The 18,278-nt window shown below is 42.0% G+C and overlaps 2 protein-coding genes across 3 annotated transcripts; both read right to left on the bottom strand.

The window, feature by feature from the left end:
• Window positions 1–43: 43 nt before the first annotated feature.
• On the bottom strand, window positions 44–4,371 carry LOC106090393 (probable cytochrome P450 6a21). Its single transcript, XM_059369340.1, has 2 exons — window positions 2,980–4,371; window positions 44–462 (listed from the first exon to the last, which is right to left on the bottom strand). The coding sequence occupies exons 1-2, from the start codon at window positions 4,076–4,078 to the stop codon at window positions 44–46; spliced, it is 1,518 nt and encodes a 505-aa protein (XP_059225323.1). The 5' UTR covers window positions 4,079–4,371.
• Window positions 4,372–10,064: 5,693 nt separating this feature from the next.
• On the bottom strand, window positions 10,065–18,278 carry LOC106090408 (probable cytochrome P450 6a21). 2 transcript variants are annotated; one of them, XM_013256573.2, is made up of 2 exons: window positions 17,105–18,278; window positions 10,065–10,483 (listed from the first exon to the last, which is right to left on the bottom strand). In XM_013256573.2, exons 1-2 carry the CDS (start codon window positions 18,201–18,203, stop codon window positions 10,065–10,067), a joined length of 1,518 nt encoding a protein of 505 aa, XP_013112027.2. In that variant the 5' UTR covers window positions 18,204–18,278. The 2 variants fall into 2 exon arrangements, with proteins under 2 accessions (XP_013112027.2, XP_013112026.2); XM_013256572.2 differs by lacking the exon at window positions 17,105–18,278 and adding an exon at window positions 10,816–12,011.

Raw genomic sequence — 18,278 nt, 5'->3', positions numbered from 1 at the left:
CTCCTTAATTATTTTATTCATTATGACTCATATTTGATATCCACTACAATTTCTCAACTTTCAAGTAAATACCACTCTCCGAGGATACTAGAAAACTCTTCTTGTCGTATTTCATGGGAATCGGTGTCCTCTCACAAGTGGAAAATTTGAAATTCTTCAAAAGCAAAGCCAATCCCACCAATGTTTGCATTTTGCCAAAACGCATACCAATACAATTTCGTGGTCCTTCGCCAAAGGATAAATTTAATATAGAATCTCGTGCGGCCACCTTTTCGGCACAAAAATTATCAGGATTGAAGACATTCGGTTGGGGAAAGTAACGTTCATCTCGGTGTATGGCTCCCGCTGGTATAACGACAATCATTCCCTTTTTAATTACATATTGTGGATGATTGGGTACAACATAATCCTCCAAAGCCATACGAATAAGAGCAGACCCAATGGTGTAAAGTCGAAGGGTTTCTGAAAAAAATCGAAAAAAAACGAAATCTTTATGAAAGAACATCAAGAGAACAGAATGAGCATATCAAATCATAAATCAACTGCTAATATGAGTACATCATTAGCATTTGGAACAGTACCGGCTAAAAACCCAGCCTTTGTCACCCCTGGATATTTGTTCCATATCGCAACCGCTTTCGCATTACTTCGAAATGGACCCCTTATCTGGTGATTATCCATATCATCTTCATTGTGTCTGCATCCAGACCTCCGCATTCGTACCCTACGCCGCTGCGTCCAGGTCTACCCTCTTCCTGCGCAGTACTTGTTCGGTGTATCTCATGACCGCCTCCCACTTACTCTCGTCTTCCAGCATTCTCTGGACTAATGTCCCAGACGAAATGTCACCAATTGTTCCTTCCAATTCCCTGCGTCTTTCCACCCAACGCTCGCACTGGAATAATGTGTGGTCCACATCATCTAAAACTTCTAGCCAGTCGACCGAACCATGCCTTACCGGGAAAAATTATTTTTCGCCCGAACCATTCGTATGTGGAATCAACTTCCGGCTAATGTCTCTCTCACCGACATTGACGTTCAGAAATTTATGACGAATATCAATTAACACTGGAGGACACCGAAGCGCAGAGCTTAGCATGTCCGCCTATGACGCTCTACGCCCGGGTTCGAATCCTGGCGAGACCATAAAAAAAAAATTTCAGCAGTGGTTTTCCCATCATAATGCTGGCAACATTTGTGAGGTACTAGGCCATGTAAAACTTCTCTCCAAAGAGATGTCGCACCACGGCATGCCGTTCGGACTCGGCTTATCATTGAGCTTAAACTCGAATAGGACTGCACTCATTGATATGTGAGAAGTTTGCCCGTGTTCCTTAGTGGAATGTTCATGGATAAAATTTTCATTTGAACCAGGAGGCAAAGCTGTCGGCTACAATGTGCTACGTAAGGATCCCTTAAGGAATGAAGGTTAGGGATTGGCCTTCGTGATGCACCATTCCGTGCAGTATAGACCCATCTCTACTGCGCCTGGCGTAAGTGACCCCTACATGGAGTGCATGGGGATAGCAGCCAGGTCCGGTACTGCCGAGATAGAGCTATACAACGTGTGCTGTTGGTGGCTGTATCCCAATTTATGGCCAAGCTTACAAGCCCGACATAAGTGGGCTACTATCTGGCCACAATCGTCTGGTTCTATGAGACTTTAATGCGCATCACATTTCTTGGCATTCTACCCAAGGTTACGACCAGCGGGGCATAGGTCAGGTTAAGCAAGGCAGTCTGCTATCAGACTCACTTAGACGTTTTCGTCCATTGTGATACCATAGGAACAGACGAAGGAAGATACCCTCTAATTCCTACCGTTGAACCATACAGATCGCTTTAGAAAGCCCAATAACTTGCGAATGTTCATATCCGCTAAATCAGACAGGTTCTCAAAGAAATGATAACCTAAAGAGGAACTCCTTCGGAGTGCTAGTGCGGGACACACATACAGAAGGTGTTCTATAGTCTCTCCTTCTTCGATGTCCTCACAGCTTCTGCAAAAGTCGTTGCTGGCAACCTTCAGTCTGTCAGCATGTTTTCCGTTTAGACAGTGACCTGTCATGACGGCCACAATGACTGAGACGTCTTTTCTAGCCAATGGCAGCAAAGCAGTAGACCTCTTCAAGTCTAGACAAGGCCAAATAGTTTTGGAATGCTCACAGCCACCTCTTTGTGACCATCTATCATTCATTGTACTTCGGGCCTGGTCCTGAAAACGCAAGCTCATCCGCTTTACAATTCCCAGGGATATCTATGTGGCCCGGAACAGGTTCAGCCATCTTGTTGAGAGATCTGCGACAGTCGAGGGCGGTTTTTGTGTTCAGATATACATTCTCCAGGGATTTAATAGCTGTCAGGCTGTCTGAGAAGATATTTATGATAATCGTCGTATTGACATTATATCTTAGCCATTCCACCACTTCCTTAATTGCAAGGATCTCTGCTGGATACACACTGCAGTGGTCGATATGACCAGTTCTAGATCTTTAGAGTACACCCAAAAGCCCACCTTTCATCAAAAAGCGTGGCATAGCTTAGGCAGAGCAGATTGAAGGCTCCACGTTTCGCACGGTGAACGTGGAAGTCCCCCCCTAGGATTACGAGGGGGTGTAGCAGCTAACCAGACATTTCCATTGCATCCCCTGATCTCCTAAATGACGAATCATAGTCCTTAATTTTTATGGGATCACAACACCTTTTCATAATTCTACCCATCGACCGACCACCTGACTTCATAACGTCTGAGAGCTGGACGTTTATCAATCAGGAGAAGGCAGATTGGGCCGGCTTCAGAGAGTACACCAATCGCCGATTCAATGAACAGATACCCCCTTGAAATATGTTAGTTGCCGAAATTCCGAGGCATCATAACGCTGCAGCCCCAGTCCCATCCTATGGTGAAGGTTATAACAATCTGCTACAACAACAATAAAATATTTCCCTCTTATTGACAACTCCCTTATGCCGACTTACCTTCTATGACTTGATCCAAATACACCAATTCCTTCATACACTCATAGGTAAACTGCCCTCCATGTTTCTCCAAAACTTGATCAACCTCTTGCCTAGCCTTCTGTTGCACTTTTTGATTTTGGGCCAACTCATACAAAGCAAAAGACATGGTGGTCGATGAGGTTTCATAGCCTGCTAACAAAAAGACAAAAGCCTGGGCAGCTATCTGGCCAAATGTCAGATTGGTCATTTCTTCTCCTGTTTCACTTTTCATCAATTTGTTGTTCTTCAAATCGATTAGCATGTCCATGAAATCATTGCGTTTCACATTATTCTTCTCTCTATAGTCTACAGTGTTTCGCACAATTCCTAGGAAAAACTCTTCCACATCCGCCGCAGTTTCCTTGATATGAAGGCGGCAGGAGAGCTCAGGGAAACTGAAACGTATCATAAAACCTAAGGCACCATTACGCTGTTCCACAAATGCTTTGCGGCTCATGCGACGAAATTCAACATTAGGATTATGTAGACTGTCAATTTCAATGCCAAAGGCACAAGTTCCAATGACATCGGTGGTAAAGCGAGCCACCAAATCACGCACCTCCAACACCTGATCTGAGGCAAGAGTTTTGTGGAAAACTTCGATTAAATCATTGCCTAATTTGGTAACCAATGGGAACATGACCTTCATTTTGCCCGACGTAAAGGTGGGTGAGAGTTTATTGCGCATATTACGCCACTTGGCTCCATCCAATTTAACAAGTTGCCCCGACAAAGGATCATCTTCCTCATTGGCGTATAGACCACGATCCGAGAACTTTGAGAAATCTTTGATCAGTATGTGTTTAATCAAATTCGGTTCCATAACAAAGACAGCCAGTTTGGAGAACCAATAGAAACCCGCAAAGGGTCCAGTTAATCGGAATTTTTTATAATAATCACCAACGATCTGATTGAAAGGCTTCGAAGTTGAAAACCCTGCAACACTACCCATTAACCAGCTGGGCGGCTCACAGGGAACACCCAAGTCCTTCCAATAATTGAAGTGTTTTCGCACCCTTAGTCCAATGTATATAAGAAGCCCGGCTAACGTGGCCAATAGAACTGCTATTACTGTCATTGTCTATTGCGTTGGTATGATCTTCAAATAATTAGGAAATTTATTCTTCTTTCGTTAATAGCAAGTTCCGTAAAGAATTTATGGCTGTCGATGTTAAAGCTATACTCAAGAGAATTCAAAATTGTTGTAGCTTTTTGTGCCATGTTCAACAATGATTTGTGTGGCAGAGTGGATGTCCAAAAGTCTTTTCTCGCTCTTTGAGTAGTGGGAGAAGCAGTTGAATTTTAATTGGATTTTTCGAATTTTTAAAGTATCAACAATAAAAAATCATCTAAACAAAATAAGTTTGTGTTAATTGTTAATTGATGAGAACAAGTAGCTTTCTACTTAATTCAAACAACTTTATGACGCAACAATACCCAAGACAATCAACGATTCATTTCCATTCATGTTTCCATTCGCATTTCAAAATAGCTTTGCCGACCGATCTTAACAAGCAGTTTTTTATACCCACCCCCGTAGGACAGGGGGTATATTCATTTTGTCATTCCGTTTGCAACACATCGAAATATCCATTTCCGACCCAATAAAGTATATACAATATATTACTGATCAGCGTAAAAATATAAGAAGATCTAGCCATGTCCGTCCGTCTGTCTGTCTGTTCGTCTGTCTGTCCGTCCATCTGTCCGTCCGACTGTCCGTCCGTCCGTCCGTCCGTCCGTCCGTCTGTAGGTCCATCTGTCCGTCCGTCTGTCCGTCCGTCTGTCAGCCAGTCTGTCCCTCCGTCTGTCCGTCCGCCTATCCGTCCATCTGTCCGTCCGTCTGTCCATCCGTCTGTCTGTCCGTCTGTCTGTCCGTCTGTCTGTCCGTCTGTCTGTCCGTCTGTCTGTCCGTCTGTCTGTCCGTCTGTCTGTCCGTCTGTCTGTCCGTCCGTCTGTCTGTTGAAATCACGCTACAGTCTTTCAAAATAAAGATATTGAGCTGAAACTTAGCACACATTTTTTTTTGTCCATATGCAGGTTAAGCTCGAAGATGGGCTATAACGGACTATATATTGATATAGCCCCCATATAGACCGATCCGAAAATTAAGGGTCTTAAGCCTATAAAAGCCACATTTATTATCCGATTTTACTGAAATTTGGAACAGTGCGTTGTGTAAAGCCACTCGACATCCTTCTTCAATTTGGCCCAGATTGGTTCAGATTTGGATGTAGCTGCTATATAGACCGATCCTCCGATTTAGGGTCTTAGGCCAATAAAAGCCACATTTATTATCCGATTCTGCTGAAATTTGGGACAGTGAGTTGTGTTAGGCCCCTAGACAGCCTTCGCCAATTTGGCTCAGATCGGTTAAGATTTGGATATAGCTGTTATATAGACCGATCTTCCGATTTAGGGTCTTAGGCCCATAAAAGCCACATTTATTATCCGATTTTGCTGAAATTTGGAACAGTGAGTTGTGTTAGGCCCCTAGACAGCCTTCGCCAATTTGGCTCAGATCGGTCAAGATTTGGATATAGCTGTCATATAGACCGATCTTCCGATTTAGGGTCTTAGGCCCATAAAAGCTACATTTATTGTCAGATTTTGCCAAAATTTGGCACAACGAGTTTTGTATGGCCCATCGACATCCTTTTTCAATTTGGCTCAGATTGGTTCAGATTTGGATGTAACTCCTATGTAGACCCATCCTCCGATTTAGGGTCTTAGGCCCATAAAATCCACATTTATTGTCAGATTTTGCCATAATTTGGCACAGTGAGTTTTGTAAGGCTCTTCGAAATCCTTCTTCAATTTGGATCAGATCGGTGGAGATTTAGATATAGCTGCCGTATAGACCGATCTCTCGATTTATATTTTTGGGCCCATTAAAGGCGCATTTATTGTCCGATTTCGCCGAAATTTGGGACCGTGAGTTATGTTAGGCTCCTGACATCCTTCTTCAATTTTGCTCAGATCGGTGCAGATTCGGATATAGCTGCCATATAGACCGATCTCTCGATTTAAGGTTTTGGGCCCATAAAAAGCACATTTATTGTCCGATGTCGCCGAAATTTTGGACAGTGAGTTAAGTTAAGCCCCTCGACATATTTCTGCAATTTGGCTCAGATCGGTCCAGATTTAAATATAGCTGCCATATAAACCCATTTCTCGATTTAAGGTTTTGGGCCCATAAAAGGCGCATTTATTGTCCGATTTCACCGAAATTTGAAACAGTGAGTTGTGTAAGGCCCTTCGACTTTCTTCTTCAATTTGGCTTAGATCGGTCCAGATTTTGATCTAACTGCCTTATAGACCCATATCTCGATTTAAGGTTTTGAGGCCATAAAGGGCGAATTTATTGTCCGATTTCGCCGAAATTTGGGACAGTCTTGGCCCAAATCGGTCCCAATTTGGATATACGCGTAAAGAAGGGCAAAAGTCGGACGCTGCCGACCGTATAACACCCTAAACCTACCCTGTAGGTACAAAGTGGGAGCAATATCCAATTCTGAACCAATTTTGTTGGACTTCGGCGAATTTCTTCAGATGGACTATAAAATAATCCGTATCAAATTTCGAAAAAATATGTTCAAACTGTAATCATTACGGTTGATAAATGAAAACATTACTGCAAAATACACAAAATCTAACGAAAATATATATGGGAGCTATTTCTAATTCTAAACCGATTTTAAGCAAACTTCTCAGATAATGTGTTAGTCGTCGAGGAAAGCGTTTTGCAAAATTTTCGCAAGATGGGTAAAACAATGCGCTCGCAGTGGCTCTTGAAGTGAAAATCGGGCGTTATACATTTATGACAGCTCTATCTATATCTGGGGCGATTCACTCGAAATTCACCTGTAATGGCGAGAGTCATAAGAAAATCCCTTCTGCCATATTTCGGGAAAATCGGTTAACAAATGAGCGTTTTATTGCAATATTTCTCAAAATAGGACCAACATGTATATGAGAGCTATACCTAAATCTGAACCGATTTCGAGAAAACTTCTCACATACTGTGGCAGTCGTCGACGAAAGCGTTTTGCAAAATTTTGACAAGATGTGTCAATAAATGCGCTTGCTGTGACTCCAGCAGTTAAAATCGGGCGATATCTATATATGAGAGCTATATCTAAATTTGAACCGATTTCTATGAAACTCATCAGTGATGTCAAGAGTCAAAAGGAAATCCTTCTTGCCAAATTTCTAGAGAATCGGTCAGCCAATGACCATTTTATTGCAATATTACTGCAAATCGGACGAACATATATATAGGAGCTATATTTATATCCGAAACGACTTTGACCAAACTTTACAGACATTATGAATGTCGTCAAAGAAATCGTTTTACGAAGTTTTGGGAAGATTGGTCAATAAATTCGCTTGCAGTGGCTCTGGAAGTGAAAATCGGCCGACATATATATATGAGAGCTATATCTCAATCTGTGCCGATTTCTATGAAATTCACCAGTAATGTCGAGAGTCATAAGAAAAAACTTCCAGCCAAAATTCGAGAAAATCGGTACTCAAATTACCATTTCATTGCAATATTACTGCATATCAGACGAACATATATATGGGAGCTATATCTATATCTGAACCGACTTTGACCAAACTTTATAGACATTGTGAAAGCCGTCAAAGAAAGCATTGTACGAAGTTTTGGGAAGATCGGTCAATTAATGCGCTTGCAGTGGCTCTGGGAGTGAAAATCGGGCGATATATATATATATAGGAGAGCTATATCTAAATCTGTACCGATTTCTAGGAAATTCACCAGTAATATCGAGATTCATAAGAAAAACCTTCCAGCCAAAATTCGAGAAAATCGGTTCACAAATTACCGTTCCATTGCATTATTACTGCAAATCGGGCGAACATATATATGGGAGCTATATCCAAATCTGAACCGATATTTTCCACGTTCAATAGGCTTCGTCTCTAGGCCGAAAAACATGCCTATACCAAATTTGAAGACAATCGGATGAAAACTGCAATCTATACTTTGTACACAATTTATCATGGACAGGCAAACAGACAGACAGACGAACATGGCTAAATCGAATCAGAAAGTGATTCTGAGTCGATCGGTATACCTATCAATTGGTCTATCTCTCTTCCTTCTGGGTGTTAGAAATAAATGCACTAAGTTATAATACCCTTTACCACAGTAGTAGTATAGGGTATAAAGAGTTCTCTACTACCAAAGACCTGTTATTGCTGTCCTATGGGTTGCCCAAAAAGTAATTGCGCATTTTTTAAAAGAAAATAAATGCTTTTTTTAATAAAACTTAGAATGAACTTTAATCAAATATACTTATTTATACACTTATTTTCTAAAGCAAGCTAAAAGTAACAGCTGATAACTGACAGAAGAAAGAATGCAATTACAGAGTCACAAGCTGTGAAAAAATTTGTCAACGCCGACTATATGAAAAGTCCGCAATTACTTTTTGGGCAACCCAATATTTTATCCTGACCGGCCTTTGCATATTGTTCTTAATTCCTTTTTATACCCTCCACCATAGGATTGGTGTATACTAATTTCGTCATTCTGTTAGTAACACCTCGAAATATGCGCCTAAGGCAGCATAGAGTATATATATATTCTTGATCGTCATGACATTTGAAGTCGATCTAGCATCTGTCCGTCCTTCCGTCTGTCTGTCGAAAGCACATTAACTTTCGAAGGAGCATAGCTAGCCGCTTGAAATTTTGCGAAATACTTTTTATTAGTGCAGGTCGGTTGGGATTGAGAAAGGGCAAAATCGGTCCATGTTTTGATATAGCTGCCATATAAGCCGATTTTGGGTCTTGACTTCTTGAGTCAAGCTGTCAGCTGCCCCTAGAGGGCGCAATTCCTATCCAATTTGGCTGAAATTTTGCATGAGGTGTTTTGTTGTAGCTTCGAACAACTATGCTAAGTATGCTTCAAATTGGTTCCTGACCTGATATAGATGTCATATAAACCGATCTTGGGTCTTGACTTCTTGAGCCGCTAGATGGCGCAATTCTCATCCACATAAGCTGAAATTTTGGGTGAGGTGACTTCCAATAACTGTACCTAGTATGGCGCAAATCGCTCTATAAACTGACATAGCTCCCATATAAACCTATCTCCCGATTTGACTTCTTGAGCTCTTACAAGCCGCAATTTTTTTCCAATTTGGCTGAAATTTTGCATGTAGGGTTTTGTTATGACTTCCAACAAATGTGTTGAGTTCGGTTCAAATCGGTCTATAACTTGGTATAGCTTCCATATAAACCGATCTTCCGATTTGATTTATTGAGTCCTTACATGCAGCAAAAGTGATCCGATTTGGCTGAAACTTTGTAGCTGCTATATAAACCGATCTTGGATCTTGACTTCTTGAGCCGCTAGATGGCGCAATTCTCATCCGATTTGGTTGAGATTTTGCATGGGGTGACTTCCAATAACTGTGTCAAATACGATCCAAATCAGTCAATAATCTGTTAGACTGATTTGGACCGTACAACCGGTCTCTCGATCATCTTTGTTTGGTTCCTAGAAGCTTTAATTTTTGCTGGTTTGACAGTAGGATAAAATTATGCCCTTCAACTAATTTTAGTTTGTATAAATTTTTAGCAAAATCCATGGTGGTGGGTTCCCAAAATTCGGCCCGGCCGAACTTAGCACGCTTTTGCTAGTTGACTTTAGAACATTTGGTAGGTTTCATCCGGCTTTGGTAGGATTGTTCTTAGATTTTGTTAGGAAATAATTTTCTTGAGGGCCAACACTGGTTTTGGAATATATTCCGTTTCATCTTCAAACATGGAGAGCGAGAAGTGAGTAGTTGATGCGTTGTCTTCTGTTGTAGAGGATCTCTCTCTCCCTCTCTCTCTCTCTCTCGCAGTTTGCTTATCCTCATGCAATGATGTCAAGTGCCAGTCGAAAGGTTGTCAAGGTCATAAGAATTTGCTTTATTTGGGAATAGGAAAACTAGTTCTGAAAGTCTCGTCCGTTTATAAAAATATATATTCTACCACTGTGGCTAAAAAATGAACATTAAGCAAAAATTATTATTATTTCTTTTACATTACAATTTCTCAACTTTTAAGTAGATACCACTCTCTGAGGACACCAGAAAACTTTTCTTGTCATATTTCATGGGAATCGGAGTCCGCTCACAAGTGGAAAACTTGAAATTCTTCAAAAGCACAGCCAAGCCAACCACAGTCTGCATTTTGCCAAAACGCATGCCAATGCAATTTCGTGGTCCTTCGCCGAAAGATAAATTAAGTATGGAATCTCGTGCGGCCACCTTTTCGGGACTGAAGTTATCAGGATTGAAGACATTGGGTTGGGGAAAGTAACGTTCATCTCGGTGTATGGGACCCGCTGGTATAATGACAATCATTCCCTTTTTAATCACATATTCTGGATGGCCAGGAACAACATAATCCTCCAGAGTCTTACGCAGAAGAGCCGAAACAATGGTGTAAAGTCTAAGGGTTTCTGAAAAAAAATAAAAGAAATAAAGAATCAACTGTTAATGCACCAGAGGCACTTGGATAACTAAAATTATGTTAAAGTAAATTTGCCCATGAACATTCCATTAAAGGTTAATTGAAATACTTAGGTATTCAATTTAAAATATGGCCTTAAATGATTAAGAGGTATGAAATGTGCTCCATTAAAACAAAACTCTAAGCTTATTACCCAGTTTCCCCAAATACATAAAGTTACTGCCAACCATCGTCAGAAGCTTATCCCTCAGCGAAGCAACCCTCATCTCTGCGGTATTTCGCCTACCTCTTATTGATAACTTCCGCATATCCTCCACTTACCCTCTATGACCTGATCCAAATACACCAATTCCTTCATACACTCATAGGTAAACTGCCCTCCATGCTTCTCCAAAACTTGCTGCACCTCTTCCCTAGCCCTTTGTTGCACTTCTTGATTTTGGGCCAACTCATACAAGGCAAAAGACATGGTGGTCGATGAGGTCTCAAAGCCTGCCAACAAAAATATAAAAGCCTGGGCAGCTATCTGTCCAAATGTGAGATTGGTCATCTCTTCTCCTGTTTCACTTTTCATCAATTTGTTGTTCTTCATATCGATTAACATATCCATGAAATCATTGCGTTTCACATTATTTTTCTCTCTATAGTCCACGGTATTTCGTACAATTCCCAGGAAAAATTCCTCCACATCGGCCAAAGTTTCCTTGATATGTAGGCGGCTGGAGAGCTCAGGGAAACTGAAGCGTAGCACAAAACCTAAAGTGCCATAACGCTGTTCCTTAAATGCTTTGCCGCTCATGTGACGAAATTCCACATTTGGATTATGTAGACTGCCAATTTCAATGCCAAAGGCACAAGTTCCAATGACATCGGTGGTAAAGCGAGCCACCAAATCACGCACCTCCAACACCTGATCGGAGGGAAGGGACTTGTGGAATACATCTACCAAATCGTCGCCCAATTTGGTTACCAATGGGAACATGACCTTCATTTTGCCCGACGTAAAGGTGGGCGAGAGTTTGTTGCGCATATTGCGCCACTTGGCTCCATCCAAGTTGAAAAGTTGTCCTGTCAAAGGATCATCTTCCTCATTGGTGTATAGACCACGATCCGTAAACTTTGAGAAATCCTTGATCAGTATGTGTTTAATCAAATTCGGTTCCATAACAAAGACAGCCAGTTTGTAGAACCAATAGAAACCCGCATAGGGTCCAGTCAATCTGTATTTCTCATAATAATCACCAACGATCTGATTGAAAGGCTTTGAAGTTAAAAACCCTGCCACACTGCCCATTAGCCAGTTGGGTTGATCGCAGGGAACACCCAAGTCCTTCCAATAATTGAAATGTTTTCGCACCCTTAGTCCAATGTATACAAGAAGCCCGGCCAAAATGGCCAATAGAATTGAAATCACTGACATTGCCTAATGCGTTGTTAGAAACAATAAAATTTTTTTATAAAGTCACTCTTATTGCGATAATGAGTAGGAAAGAACTTGTGGCTTTCAATGCGATAGCTATACTAAAGAAATTTTGTGTGATTTTCAACTTTTTGTGTGATTTTCAACAACAAACGACTTCCATAAATGGAAGTAGTCCAGAGCATTCTCACTCACTCTCTCTCTTGGGGAAGTGGGAGAGATTGTTGAATTTTAATTGTGTTTTTTTTTTTTTGGTAAATTATTTGAAATAGATTAGCTTTAGTAAACATATACTTGAAGCCATTGCTATTTTCATACCCTTCACCATAGGATGAAGGTACACCTATTTCGTCATTCTGTTTGTAACTCTACGAAATATGGATCTGAGTCCCGAGAAAGTATATATATTCTTGATCTTCTTAGCGTTCTAAGCCTATTTAGCCATGCCCATCTGTCTGTCCGTCCGTCTGTCGTAAGCATGCTAACGCTCGAAGGAGTGATGAAGCGTGCTAGCTTTTCACAAATACTTTCATTAGTAATGATCGGTTGAGATTGTAAATGGTCCATTTTGGTCTATGTTTTGATATAGCTGCCATATAAACCGATCCCGGGCGGAATTCTTATTCGCCCTCTAGAGGGCGGAATTCTCATTCGCTCTCTAGAGAGCGGAATTCTCATTTGCCCCCTAGAGGGCTGAATTCCCATTCGCCCTCTAGAGGGCGGAATTTTTACTCGCCCTCTAGAGGGCGGAATTCCCATTCGTTCTCTAGAGGGCGGAATTCCAATTCGCCCTCTAGAGGGCGGAATTCCCATTCGCCCTCTAGAGGGCGGAATCCCCATTCGCCCTCTAGAGGGCGGAATTCCCATTCGTCCTCTAGAGGGCGGAATTCCCATTCGCCCTCTAGAAGCGGGATTTCCAATCGCCCACTGGAGGACAGAATTCTCATTCGCCCTCTAGAGGGCGGAATTCTCATTTGCCCTCTAGAGGGCGGAATTCTCATTTGCCCTCTAGAGGGCGGAATTCTCATTCGCCCTCTATAGGGCGGAATTCCCATTCGCCCTCTATAAGCGGGGTTTCCAATCGCCCACCAGAGGGCGGAATTCTCATTCCCTCTCTAGTGGGCGGAAATCCCATTCGCCCTCTAGAGGGCAGAATTCCCATTCGCCCTCTAGAGGGCCGAATTTTTACTCGCCCTCTAGAGGGCGGAATTCTCATTTTCCCTCTAGAGGGCGGAATTCTCATTCGCCCTCTAGAAGCGGGATTTCCAATCGCCCACTGGAGGACGGAATTCTCATTCGCCCTCTAGAGGGCGGAATTCTCATTTGCCCTCTAGAGGGCGGAATTCTCATTTGCCCTCTAGAGGGCGGAATTCCCATTCGCCCTCTATAGGGCGGAATTCCCATTCGCCCTCTATAAGCGGGGTTTCCAATCGCCCACTAGAGGGCGGAGTTCTCATTCCCTCTCTAGTGGGCGGAAATCCCATTCGCCCTCTAGAGGGCCGAAATTTTACTCGCCCTCTAGAGGGCGGAATTCCCATTCGTTCTCTAGAGGGCGGAATTCCAATTCGCCCTCTAGAGGGCCGAAATTTTATTCGCCCTCTAGAGAGCGGAATTCTCATTCGATTAGTACGAAATTTAGATGAGGTATTTTGTTTTGACTTCTTACAACTGTGCTAGGTATAAATGAATTCGTTTCATAACCTGATATAGCCCTCTAGAGGGCGGAATCCCCATTCGCCCTCTAGAGGGCGGAATTCCCATTCGTCCTCTAGAGGGCGGAATTCCCATTCGCTCTCCAGAGGGCGGAATTCTCATTCGCCCTGTAGAGGACAGAATTCTCATTCCCTCTCTAGAGGGCGGAATTCTCATTCCCTCTCTAGAGGGCGGAATTCCCATTCGTCCTCTAGAGGGCGGAATCCCCATTCGCCCTCTAGAGGGCGGAATTCCCATTCACCCTCTAGAGGGCCGAAATTTTATTCGCCCTCTAGAGAGCGGAATTCTCATTCGATTAGTACGAAATTTAGATGAGGTATTTTGTTTTGACTTCTTACAACTGTGCTAGGTATAAATGAATTCGTTTCATAACCTGATATAGCTGCCATATAAACCGATTTGACTTCTTTAGCCTCTAGAGGGCTTTATTATCACGTTATATGTGTAAAATTGTAAGCTTGGTATTTTTGTATGACTTCTAAAACGCCATGACAAGTATGATCCACATCGGCCCACAATTTAATATAGCTCCTATATACTATTTGAAAAAGTCATAGAAAAAGCTTGTCGCTTGCGATCCATGATGGAGGGTATATAAGATTCGACCCGGCCGAAGTTAATGCGCTTTTATTGATTAGTATTGGAGACTCCAGAAAACCGTAACAAATTAATGAGATAAAGATATTATTAACAAAAAAAGTGCGGTAGATTCTTGATAACCAAATAATTTTTTGAAGCACCTGGCGAAACAACGAACTACGCCCTACAAAAAAAAAAAATTATTGACTGAAGTGGGATAAGGCCACAGTACCATTATGGCTATTGTAGATGCAACGGATAGACTGAGGAAGATCTCAGACTACCTGGCACTAAGACCAACTCAAGATAATATCTTCCATCTAACTTCTGTGTGTGAGGATGATAAGACCTCTGTTTCCGCTTAAGGCTCTATGATGGAGTCTGAGAGGAGATTGGTGGTCTTCTCCAAGATACTCGATATCAGTTTGTCTCTGAGACTGCCGGACGATGCGCTATGGGCCCAATGAGGAGTTATAGAGGCAACAAATCACAGGAAGCAGCAAGGACTCTAAAATTTTAAACAAGTGACTGTGAAGGCATCAAGATGACACTGAAACAAGTCATTGTACAATTGTGTATATCTGGTAACCGACACAGATAACATGCTGTGGATATGGAAAGAACATTTTACTCAACTGCTAGTGTCCGACGTTGGCGGCGAAGAGGATACCGCAGAACCAATCCCTGATGATGGTATAGAATGTTTACATCCTAGTCGGAATGAGGTTCAAGTAGCAGGGACCCGACTCAAGAACAACAAGGCAGCAGGAGCCGACGGGTTACCCACTGAACTATTTAAGACCGGAGGCGACACGCTGATAAGGCGTACGCATCAGCTTATCTGCGCAATCTGGCTAGAAGAACGCATACCCGATGATTGGAACCTCAGCATACTATGTCCCGTACACAAAAAAGAGACAAGATGGAATGTGTCAACTACAGAGGAACGAGTCTCCTCCTCATTGCATACAAGATACTCTCGAGCGTACTGTGTGAAAGATTAAAACCTAAAGTCAATGAGATAATTGGGACCTATCGATGCGGCTTTAGACCTGGTAAATCCACCCTCGACCAGATATTCACACTGCGCCAAATCCTAAAAAAAGGACCCGAGAAGGACAAATCAACACCTTCCATCTCTTTTTTGACTACAAAGACGCCTTCGATACCTCTTTGTGTTCGAAGTTATTTCAAGCCATGTCTGAGTTTGGTATCCCTGCAAAATTAAATAATAAGACTCTGCAGGATGACACTTGCTGATACGCGTTCCTCAGTAAGAATAGGCAAGAATCACTCCGAACCATTTAATACCAAACGAGTTTTCAGGCAAGGAGACAGCCTATCTCTTTAATATCCTCTTGGAGAAGATTATACGAGATGCAGATGTGAATAGATATGGCATAATAATCACAAGAGAACACATGATACTCGCCTATGCCGACGACATCGATATCATAGGTCGGTCACCGGAAGTGGTGACTGCAGCTTTGAAAGAATCGAAAGAGAGTCAGTGAAAATGGGTCTGGCAGTAAATGGAGATAAGACGAAATGGATGATTTCCACTCCAAAAAAGCCTTGCACAACCGAGCAGATAAAGAAAATGGAGAAAGTTGGGAACCACAAATTTGAGATAGTCAGAAACATTATCTACCTCGGCACCGCCGTAACCGAAATGAATGACACCAGTTTTGATATTAAGCGAAGAATAATACTGGCAAACGGATGCTACTTTGGACTAAGTAAGCAGTTTTGAAACAAGGAAACCTTAAATCAAGATATTGGTCTATATGGCAGCTATATGCAAATCTTGATCGATCTAAGCCAAGGGTGCAGAAATATGTTAAGGGGATTAACTTGACTCACTGTCCCAAATTTAGGCGATATCGGACAATAAATGCGCCTTTTTTAGGCCGAAGACTTTAAATCGAGTGATCGGTTTATATGGCAGTTATATGCAAATCTGGACCGATCTGATCCAAATTGAAAAAGGATGTTGAAGGGCCTAACACAACTCACTGTCCCCAATTTAAGCAAAATCAGATAATCAATGTGGCTTTTATGGGCCTAAGACCCTAAGTAAGTGGATCGGTCTATATGGCAGCTATATCCAAACCTCGACCGATCTGAGCCAAATTGAAGCAGAATGTGGAAGGTCCTAAAACAACTCACTGTCCCAAATTTCAGTAAAATCGGATAATAAATGTGGCTTTTATGGGCCTTAGACCCTGAATCGGTGGATCGGTCTATATGGGAGCTATATCCAAATCTGGAACGATCTGAGCCAAATTGAAGCAGGATGTTGAGGGTCCTAAAACAACTCACTGTCCCAAATTTCAGTAAAATCGGATAATAAATGTGGCTTTTATAGGCCTAAGACCCTAAATCGGTGGATCGGTCTATATGGGGGCTATATCCAAAGCTGGACCGATCTGGGCCAAATTGTCGGAGGATATTGAGGGACCTTACAGAACTCACTATCCCAAATTTCAGTAAAATCGAATAATAAATGTGGCTTTTATGGCCCTAAGACCCTAAATCGGCGGATCGATCTATATGGGGGCTATATGAAGATATGGTACGATATAGCCCATCTTCGAAATTACCCTGCTAATGGACAAAAAAAGAATCTGTGCAAAGTTTCAGCTCAATATCCCAATTTTTAAAGACTGTAGCGTGATTTCAACAAACAGACTGACAGACGGACGGACATGGCTAGACCTTCTTAGATTTTTACCCTGATCAGGAATATATATACTTTATAGGATCGGAAATGAATATTTCGATGTGTTTCAAACGGAAAGGTGGATATAATAAATTTATCAATACATTGCCAACGAAATTATCATATTGGTCTGCAAAGACCATACTTTTATCTTATTTTCTATGACTTAAACTCACCTTCGATAATTTGTTCCAGATACACCATTTCCCTCATACACTCATAGGTGAATAATCCCGAATGTTTGTCAAGCACTTTGACAATCTCCTCTCTGGCCTTCTCTTGTATCTCTTGATTTTTGGCCAACTCATACAAAGCAAAGGACATGGTGGTCGATGAAGTTTCAAAACCAGCCAACAGAAACACAAAAGCCTGGGCAGCTATCTGTCCAAATGTCAGATTGGTCATCTCTTCTCCCGTTTCACTTTTCATCAATTTGTTGTTCTTCAAATCGATTAACATATCCATGAAATCATTGCGTTTCACATTATTCTTCTCTCTATAGTCCACAGTGTTTCGAACAATTCCTAGGAAAAACTCTTCGATATCGGCCGGAGTTTCCTTGATATGAAGACGTCGGCAAATATTTGGGAAACTGAAACGTAACATAGTTCCCAGTATACCATAACGCTCCTCTACAAAAGCTCTGCGGCTCATATGACGAAACTCCACACTCGGATCATGTAAACTGCCAATGTCAATACCAAATGCGCAAGTGCCAATGACATCGGTGGTAAAGCGGGCCACCAAATCGCGAACCTCCAGCACCTGACCAGAGGCCATGGTCTTGTGAAAGACTTCAATCAAATCATTGCCCAATTTGGTGACCAAGGGAAACATAATTTTCATTTTACCCGATGTAAAGGTGGGCGAAAGTTTGTTGCGCATATTCCTCCATTTGGCTCCGTCCAAGTTAAAAAGTGATCCGCTCAAGGGATCATCCAATTCATTGGAGTACAGGCCGCGATCGGTGAACTTTGCAAAATCCTTTATCAAAATACTTTTAATCACATCCGGATCCATAACGAAGACCGCTAACTTGGAAAACCAATAGAATCCCGCTAGGGGACCTTTGCCTTTGTGTTTTTCATAATATTCCCTTATAATCTGTTCAAAGGATTTTTTCGTTGACATTCCGGCAACGCTGCCCATCAACCAACTGGGTGTCTCGCAAGGTATACCCAAATCTTGCCAGTAATTGAAATGTCTTCGAATCCGCAAGGCTATGTAGATAAGAAGACTCAGCAGTATGACCAATAAAGCCACCACTACGCCCATCGTAGATAGAGAACTTTGCAAACACAAAAATGTGAATTTCAAGCGTTTAATATGCTAAGATGTACTTGCCGCTTG

The sequence above is a fragment of the Stomoxys calcitrans genome, chromosome 5 (genome assembly GCF_963082655.1).
Source record: "Stomoxys calcitrans chromosome 5, idStoCalc2.1, whole genome shotgun sequence".
NCBI lineage: Eukaryota > Metazoa > Arthropoda > Insecta > Diptera > Muscidae > Stomoxys > Stomoxys calcitrans.
The sequence above is the reverse complement of the archived record's forward strand: the minus strand, read 5'-3'. Positions and strand labels throughout refer to the sequence as shown.

Bases quoted from the DNA above. Each gene is read 5' to 3' on its own strand.
- LOC106090393 (XM_059369340.1), bottom strand. From the start codon at position 4,078: ATGACAGTAATAGCAGTTCTATTGGCCACGTTAGCCGGGCTTCTTATA. The intron at 463-2,979 runs GTAAGTCGGCAT...GATTTTTTTCAG, and splicing joins TTTGGATCAAGTCATAGAAG to AAACCCTTCGACTTTACACC.
- LOC106090408 (XM_013256573.2), bottom strand. From the start codon at position 18,203: ATGGGCGTAGTGGTGGCTTTATTGGTCATACTGCTGAGTCTTCTTATC. The intron at 10,484-17,104 runs GTGAGTTTAAGT...ATTTTTTTTCAG, and splicing joins TCTGGAACAAATTATCGAAG to AAACCCTTAGACTTTACACC.